General features: G+C 42.6%; 1 protein-coding gene across 3 annotated transcripts; it reads left to right on the top strand.

Annotated features, from left to right (window-relative positions):
* Positions 1–1,527: 1,527 nt before the first annotated feature.
* On the top strand, positions 1,528–6,083 carry LOC121845802 (zinc finger protein 2-like). Of its 3 annotated transcripts, XM_042317786.1 has the most exons (3): positions 1,528–1,731; positions 3,618–5,164; positions 5,231–6,083. In XM_042317786.1, the coding sequence occupies exons 2-3, from the start codon at positions 3,692–3,694 to the stop codon at positions 5,336–5,338; spliced, it is 1,581 nt and encodes a 526-aa protein (XP_042173720.1). In that variant the 5' UTR covers positions 1,528–1,731; positions 3,618–3,691; the 3' UTR covers positions 5,339–6,083. The 3 variants fall into 3 exon arrangements, with proteins under 3 accessions (XP_042173720.1, XP_042173719.1, XP_042173718.1); XM_042317785.1 differs by having other exon boundaries at positions 1,529–1,731; positions 3,683–6,083; XM_042317784.1 differs by having other exon boundaries at positions 1,529–1,731; positions 3,618–6,083.
* Positions 6,084–8,980: the final 2,897 nt, after the last annotated feature.

Here is an 8,980-nt window from a genome sequence, read left to right as displayed (position 1 = left end):
AACTGGCCAGGAGTTTAAGAAATGTGTAATAGATTTAGAGATCCAACCTGATGTCATATGTGTTCAAGAAACATGGCTTTGACCACGTCATGACTGTATTGTTCCTGGTTATTGTCCAATCAGATCTGATATATCATCTGGACATTGTGGTGGGTGTGCTACGTTCCTAAGGGAAGGTCTTGTATATTGTAATATAACTGTCCCATCTGAATATCAATGATGTGATGGTGGAAATCTACAGTGCAGGTAGTAAAATTAAGTTACAACACTTTTTTTTTTTTACAACCCATGTCGCCGACTATCTGTAGCGATGTTTGATGAAATATCAGGAGGATTGGGCTCTAGGGAGATATGGTGTGGCGACTAGTAGTTTATGGGAAAGCACACATACAGATGCTAATGCTCTTTCATTATTTGTTAATTTTATTTCTTATTTTTTACTTATCTATTTTTTTTTAACTTAACACATAGTTTTTCATGTGTATGTGACAAATAACATTTGATTTGATTTGATTTCTTAAAACGGCATTGTTGGTGAATAAAGGCTTGTAAAGTAAGCATTTCACTGTAAATGATCTACACCTGTTGTATTCGGCGCTTGCGACAAATACAATTGGATTTGATGGTAATGGTATTATTGTGGAAGATACGATGGAAACAAGATCATTAGTGTGTCATGACGATGGATGTGGTGCAAGAGTTGATGTCGTTACAGGGGTTTAATTTTTTAATTTTACCTTTATTTAAATAGGCAAGTCAGGTAAATTTTACCTTTATTTAAATAGGCAACAAATTCTTATTTTCAATGACAGCCTAGGAACAGTGGGTTAACTGCCTGTTCAGGGGCAGAACGACAGATTTGTACCTTGTCAGCTCGGGGGTTTGAACTTGCAACCTTCCGATTACTAGTCCACTAGGCTACCCTGCTGCCCCGGGTGCGGAAGGAAATTATATTGTAGACCTGTTAGCCAAAAGAGTTTTGAAATTAGATATAATTGATATTAATGTTCCACTGGGTAGAGATGAGGCCAAATGTAGGATCAGAGCCATTTTGATAGATGTGTGTCAGAAGAGATGGGACTCTGAGCCCAAGGCCCGGGATTTATATGCCCTCTAAAGAAACGTTGTGGACCAAGATGCAAAGGAAGAGGTGGTGTTTGCTCGATTGCGCTTTGGACATTGAACTCGTCATTACATCTGTTTGGCAAGCATGTGAATGGCTTGTGTCTCGAGTGTATGGAGTGTATGTATGAAACGATGGAGTATGTGTTGTTATATTGTTGTAAGTGTGTTTAAGAGAGGGACAGATTGAAGTATAGGGTCATTGAGGTTGGAAGGTATTTTGAGGATGGGGGAGGGTCTGTTAGAAGTTAGTAGGCTTTTTTTTTATTTTCTCAGAAATACTGAGTTAGGTAGGATGATTTAGAGATGTTGTAAACCGGGATTGAGCACCCACTCCAGCACAGTAGGTGGCGGCATGCACCTTTAACGTTGGTTTGTGGCCCGCCATTATATAGTAGAAGAAGAAGTGGCCATAGGAAAGCGGAAGTAATTTCGCTTCCGGCCTACACTGGCGATTCTTCACCAAATATTCTGTGCTTGGCATACTTTATACACTCGATCTATAAAGTACATCGACAAACTGACCTCAGAGGAAAGACAATTCAATCTCAACGTCAACGAAAGTAGCGGTCATCCCGTGGAAACTTTGGACTTGTCCTTTTACCGCTGGTGAGTTAGCATGCTATCGTTAGCTAACTGTAAGCTAAATAGGCAGCGCCAACTCAATGAATATGTGCGGTAAATGTATGTCTTTATAGAATAGTGGAAGGTTTATTTGTGTCTTATTCAATCAAGGTTAACGTTTTTTAATGTATTATTATACACGTATGATATAGTAATGTTCTAGAGACGATTTGGTGAATTACGTCACGAAATGAGATGCGTTCCCTTAAAATGGTTCCCTCCACACACAACTTTTTAAATATTAGAATATAAGATTACAGCAGCTTCACAGAATACAGTAGATAGTATTATATAAATAACATCTATGGTCCTCTCTTTATAACATCCTAAAATACACTGGAGACATTCAGAAACATAATTAGAATGCATCAATTTAACCTTTTTTTTTTTATTTAAATTTTATTTTAAAATGGTTCTCTCTGATATGAAAGATAAGGACCTTATGCTTCCAAACCTTACCGCACGTGTTGTGTGTTTAATGTTCAGACCAAGCATCGGGGCTATTAACAAAACTCCCCTGTACAGAAGATTGTACAGAAGATGCCTTCATCCAATTACTCTTATGTGTAATGCAGTCAGGATCAAGGGCTTGGGTAGGTGCAACTAAGACCCCAGAAATGACAAGGGTTTCAGTAAGAGGACTAACTGGTGTCTCCAAGTGGCCACACACCTCTTCAATGTGTGTTCTGATACTAAGTCATCTCATTGCACTTTGACACAGCGAAAGAGCCATCATCTTTAAGGTGTTTAAAAAAATAAAACTCTCCTAGCTTTGCCATTGAGGAACTGAAGCAAGCACTTGTAGTTTTTTGGGGTTTGGAACCCAGCCCTGCATCTCCATCTCCACCCTGCATCTCCAAGATGCTTATATGAATGACATCAGAGTGGAATTTATTCTAATCCTTAACTCAGAACACATCGAGTCCTCTCTTACTCAGACGACACAATGCGCAGAAGTCCCAATTAGCAGGAGGGATAGGGGTGAGATCTTGTTGTGTGTGTGGTGCTCACGGTTTTAGAGCATCTATCAGTTGACTCTCATACAGCTCGGAGCTCTGACATCATGTGTAGAATGTTACTGTACAGCCACTGTGTTCCAATGTAATTCCCTTATCAGTGACCTAATCAGCCATTTTCAACCCGTTTACGGGCTAGAGTGTAAAGTGTTGAGATTACTAGCCTCTAAATACTAATGTTATATAAACATACAATGTACATAAAAAGCATTAATTGATATGACAACAGCATGTCGGTTTCACATCGAAAGTTGAAATGCCACGGAAATATTCAATCGGTAACATGTGATCAGTAAACATCAAAGTATTGGATATATATATATTTTGACACTATCCTTCTACTACAGGTCATCTAAAGTGTATGGACTTCCTGCTGTCTTCTACTACAGGTCATCTAAAGTGTATGGACTTCCTGCTGTCTTCTTCTACTCATCTAAAGTGTATGGACTTCTTGTCTTCTACTACAGGTCATCTAAAGTGTATGGACTTCCTGCTGTCTTCTTCTACTACAGGTCATCTAAAGTGTATGGACTTCCTGCTGTCTTCTTCTTACAGGTCATCTAAAGTGTATGGACAGGTCATCTAAAGTGTATGGACTTCCTGCTGTCTGTTCTACTACAGGTCATCTAAAGTGTATGGACTACAGGTCATCTAAAGTGTATGGACTTCCTGCTGTCTTCTTCTACTACAGGTCATCTAAAGTGTATGGACTTCCTGCTGTCTTCTTCTACTACAGGTCATCTAATGTGTATGGACTTCCTGCTGTCTTCTTCTACTACAGGTCATCTAAAGTATATGGACTTCCTGCTGTTTTTTTACAGTTAATTTACTTCCTGCTCTCTTCTTCTTCTACAGATCATCCAAAGTGTATGGACTTCCTGCTGTCTTGCCATTGACTGCATTGTTGTTGTTCCCAACAGCAGGACAACATGAGTCACAAGAGGGACAAGCTGTTGGATGGACTGGAACAGAGTTTATACACTCTAACCAAGGACAACTTATGTTACCTGTGCGTTCGTTGTGGAATAGGCTCCGAGGATCGGTTCAAAGGTAAAGAAAACAGTGAACGCACGCTGCGGCGTCAAATCATGGAGGAAATCTGGGAAAACGAGGATTCAAAGTCTTGGTTACTCCGACTGAAAGAGGACATCAGAGGTATACAGGAGGATGGTAGACATGTAACTGTGAGCTCCAGTGCATCAAGCAGCGTGTCCTCGAGTCCCAGCCAGTCTGATGGTGATGGGGACGCTGCAGACTGCCGTGAAGCTGGAAAGCCTCGACAGTCGGAAGTGACTCAGCGAACACACACTGGAGAGAAGCCTTACAGTTGTAATCAGTGTGGGAAGACATTCACACAGTCAGGAAGCCTGGCAACTCATCTGAGAACACACACTGGAGAGAAACCTCATAGCTGTGATGTATGTGGGAAGACTTTTAACGTAGCCTTCAATCTGAACCGACACCAGCGAACACACACTGGAGAGAAACCCTACAGCTGTGAGAAGTGTGGGAAGAGCTTTTCTCAGTCAGGCCTACTGGCCAGCCACCGTCGTTCGCACACAGGAGAGAAACCGTATGTCTGTGATCAGTGTGGGCAGAGCTTTGTCAATCCGGGATCCCTGGCAAAGCACAAGCGAAAACAACATGTGGGAGAGAAGCCTTACAGCTGCGCAGATTGTGGGAAGAGTTTCTTTGAATCACATACCCTGGCTAACCATCGGAGGACACACACAGGAGAGAAGCCTTACAGCTGTGATCTATGTGGGAAAAGTTTTGCTCTGTCAGGAACCCTGATTAAACATAAGCTGACTCATACAGGGGAGAAACCGTACTGCTGTGACCGGTGTGGGAAGAGCTTCCGTGAATCAGGCAGGTTGAAAGTTCACCAGAGAATGCACACTGGAGAGAAACCTTACGGCTGTGATCAATGTGGGAAGAAATTTGGTCATTCACAACACCTGAAAGAACACCTGCGAACGCACACAGGAGAGAAGCCATTTAGCTGTGATCAGTGTGAGAGGAAATTCACTCAACCACAACACCTGAAATCACACATGAGAACACACACTGGAGAGAAGCCGTTTGTCTGTGATCAGTGTGAGATGAGATTCGCTCATTCGCAACAACTCAAAGCACACCTGCGAATGCACACTGGAGAGAAACCTCATATCTGCGATCGGTGTGAGAAGAAATTTGCTCATTCACAACACCTGAAAGATCACATGCGAACACACACAGGAGAGAAGCCATACATCTGTGGAGAATGTGGAAAGAGCTTTGCTAGAACGGGAACATTGAAAGTGCACCAGAAATCACACGCAGCAGGTGAAGTGTGTACAGATCTGGCTCCCCAGGATCAGTTCCAGAACCCTCAAATAAATCTGAACAGCACCAAGTTCCAGATCCATTTCCCTCCCCAGGATCAGTTCCAGAACCCTCAAATAAATCTGAACAGCACCAAGTTCCAGATCCATTTCCCTCCCCAGGATCAGTTCCAGAACCCTCAAATAAATCTGAACAGCACCAAGTTCCAGATCCATCTCCCTCCCCAGGATCAGTTCCAGAACCTTCCATAAACTCAGAAAAGTCCAAAGTTCCACTGCTGGACTCCTCTAGCACTAGGCATTATGACACCTATCTATTCTATCTATATATATATATATATATATATGCGGTAAAGAGGTCAATGGAACTCGACCAAAACAATAGAAATGCCATGGACACAGGTGGGAGAAAGATGCCATGGGGGGAAAGATCCCGAATCTCCTCATGGTCCCCTCACTACATGTTGAGGTAAGAATCAGAGTATAATGCTTGTATGGATGTTAACCCCCTAACACATCTTCATGTCATCATCACCAAATCCACTGCATTATAGTAACAAAAGGACTTTGACTAACACACATCGTTGATGGATGCTACAAGCTCATAAGAGCAGGATGTTAGCATTTAGCAGTTACTTCTTCTAAAACAGGAAAAGGGACAACTTCAAAAATGTGTCATGCAGAGGAAACAGACAAATATTTAGAAACCGGACTTCAGTAACCACTTGGTGGGCCTGTTACATCACATAAATCACACGACGGATTTGACGAATATATATCCCCTTGGTTGGATCAGATTTGTTGAATGTGAGCCAACGACGCCGTCACAGCGTCCTGCGTTCCAGTGACCTCTTTTCCCACATCTGTGCTTGAATCCAGTTCTACAGATTCCGAATTTGGTTGTAATTTATTATATATGAACATTTCCCCCCTCCCATCCAAATTCACTGTTCACTGTGAACAGAAACATGGGTTCATTAAAATCATTGAGTTACTACGTGGTGTGTGTGACTTTTTTTTTTGGACTCCTCAGTTCAGTCACAGTTCAATATTGGTACCACACCTAATATTATTAATGCATTTTATACTTGTACATTTCCTATGTGAATCACACTGTTGTTGTTGTAAAGAACCACACCATTCTATGTGAAGACTAGATACCCGTTAGAGATGACATCATCAACTACCATCACCCTGAGGCATATACACAGAGAGAGAGAGAGGGGCCAGGTTTTAGAACGGCTGCCATGTTGGTGCCTTTATTCAGCTATGGAGAAGGTGGAGCTCTCAGAACGTTCAGACAGAACTGCATTGGACCAAATCAATGGTACAGTAATATGGCTCTGCCACCACCCAGTCCCCCATTTATTTATTATTATCATTAATTCCCATGCAATTTATACATGTACATTACTTATGTTAATAGCACAGTTCTTGTTAAGTTCTCTTGGTAGAGATGTTCCCTTATGTTAATAGCACAGTTCTTGTTCAGTTCTCTTGGTAGAGATGATCCTTTATGTTAATAGCACAGTTCTTGTTCAGTTCTCTTGGTAGAGATGATCCTTTATGTTAATAGCACAGTTCTTGTTCAGTTCTCTTGGTAGAGATGATCCTTTATGTTAATAGCACAGTTCTTGTTCAGTTCTCTTTATGTTAATAGCACAGTTCTTGTTCAGTTCTCTTGGTAGAGATGTTCCCTTATGTTAATAGCACAGTTCTTGGTAGAGATGTTCGTTATGTTCCTAAAAAGGTAACAGGCTTATCCTGTTTTAGGTCAGTGAGTTGGCTTTTATGAATCATTTATATATATTTATTTTTATTACACTTTGCCAGATTAAATCTCTTCAAATGCAATAGTGTCCAAATAAAATAGCCAAAAAAGGGTGCTAAAACATGATGCAATAGATCTTCGGGCTCCACTGGGTAGAGGTGAGGCTAAATGTAAGATCAGAGGCTTTTTGATAGAGCTGGAAGAGCGTGTTAGTAGATCAACTGGGGAATGTCCTCCTGGGGCTTATTCAGATGTTTTGGGTGTGTCCACTGGGGCAGAAGGAGCATGCTTTGCGCCTCAAAAAGCCATTTGAATGTAATGTTTTGTGCATGGATTTCCAAAGCAGGGCGCCGGTCAAGGAGGGTTATCTCTAGGGTGGCGTATGCAGATTATATATTTTTATTTAACCTTTATTTAACTAGGCAAGTCAGTTAAGAACACATTCTTATTTTCAATGACGGCCTAGAGTGGGTTAACTGCCTTGTTCAGGGGCAGAACGACATATTTTTACCTTGTCAGCTCGGGGATTCGATTTTGCAACCTTTCAGTTACTAGTCCAAAGCTCTAACCACTAGGCTACCCAAATCAAATCAAATCAAATTTTATTTGTCACATACACATGGTTAGCAGATGTTAATGCGAGTGTAGCGAAATGCTTGTGCTTCTAGTTCCGACAATGCAGTAATAACGAGCAAGTAATCTAACTAACAATTCCAAAAAAACTACTGTCTTATACACAGTGTAAGGGGATAAAGAATATGTACATAAGGATATATGAATGAGTGATGGTACAGAGCAGCATAGGCAAGATACAGTAGATGGTATCGAGTACAGTATATACATATGATAAGTATGTAAACCAAGTGGCATAGTTAAAGTGGCTAGTGATACATGTATTACATAAGGATGCAGTCAATGATATAGAGTACAGTATCAACGTATGCATATGAGATGAACAATGTAGGGTAATAACATTATATAAGGTAGCATTGTTTAAAGTGGCTAGTGATATATTTACATCATTTCCCATCAATTCCCATGATTAAAGTGGCTGGAGTAGAGTCAGTGTCATTGACAGTGTGTTGGCAGTAGCCACTCAATGTTAGTGGTGGCTGTTTAACAGTCTGATGGCCTTGAGATAGAAGCTGTTTTTCAGTCTCTCGGTCCCAGCTTTGATGCACCTGTACTGACCTCGCCTTCTGGATGACAGCGGGGTGAACAGGCAGTGGCTCGGGTGGTTGATGTCCTTGATGATCTTTATGGCCTTCCTGTAGCATCGGGTGGTGTAGGTGTCCTGGAGGGCAGGTAGTTTGCCCCCGGTGATGCATTGTGCAGACCTCACTACCCTCTGGAGAGCCTTACGGTTGAGGGTGGTGCAGTTGCCATACCAGGCGGTGATACAGCCCGCCAGGATGCTCTCGATTGTGCATCTGTAGAAGTTTGTGAGTGCTTTTGGTGACAAGCCGAATTTCTTCAGCCTCCTGAGGTTGAAGAGGCGCTGCTGCGCCTTCCTCACGATGCTGTCTGTGTGAGTGGACCAATTCAGTTTGTCTGTGATGTGTATGCTGAGGAACTTAAAACTTGCTACCCTCTCCACTACTGTTCCATCTATGTGGATGGGGGGTGTTCCCTCTGCTGTTTCCTGAAGTCCACAATCATCTCCTTAGTTTTGTTGACGTTGAGTGTGAGGTTATTTTCCTGACACCACACTCCGAGGGCCCTCACCTCCTCCCTGTAGGCCGTCTCGTCGTTGTTGGTAATCAAGCCTACCACTGTTGTGTCGTCCGCAAACTTGATGATTGAGTTGGAGGCGTGCATGGCCACGCAGTCGTGGGTGAACAGGGAGTACAGGAGAGGGCTCAGAACGCACCCTTGTGGGGCCCCAGTGTTGAGGATCAGCGGGGAGGAGATGTTGTTGCCTACCCTCACCACCTGGGGGCGGCCCGTCAGGAAGTCCAGTACCCAGTTGCACAGGGCGGGGTCGAGACCCAGGGTCTCGAGCTTGATGACGAGCTTGGAGGGTACTATGGTGTTGAATGCCGAGCTGTAGTCGATGAACAGCATTCTCACATAGGTATTCCTCTTGTCCAGATGGGTTAGGGCAGTGTGCAGTGTGGTTGAGA

This window comes from Oncorhynchus tshawytscha, unplaced genomic scaffold (genome assembly GCF_018296145.1).
Source record: "Oncorhynchus tshawytscha isolate Ot180627B unplaced genomic scaffold, Otsh_v2.0 Un_contig_11018_pilon_pilon, whole genome shotgun sequence".
NCBI classification, from domain to species: Eukaryota; Metazoa; Chordata; class Actinopteri; order Salmoniformes; family Salmonidae; genus Oncorhynchus; species Oncorhynchus tshawytscha.
Note: the sequence above shows the minus strand (reverse complement) of the source record. Positions and strands in the feature narration are given on the sequence as shown.

Coding starts and splice junctions, on each gene's coding strand:
- LOC121845802 (XM_042317785.1), top strand. CDS start 3,692: ATGAGTCACAAGAGGGACAAGCTGTTGGATGGACTGGAACAGAGTTTA.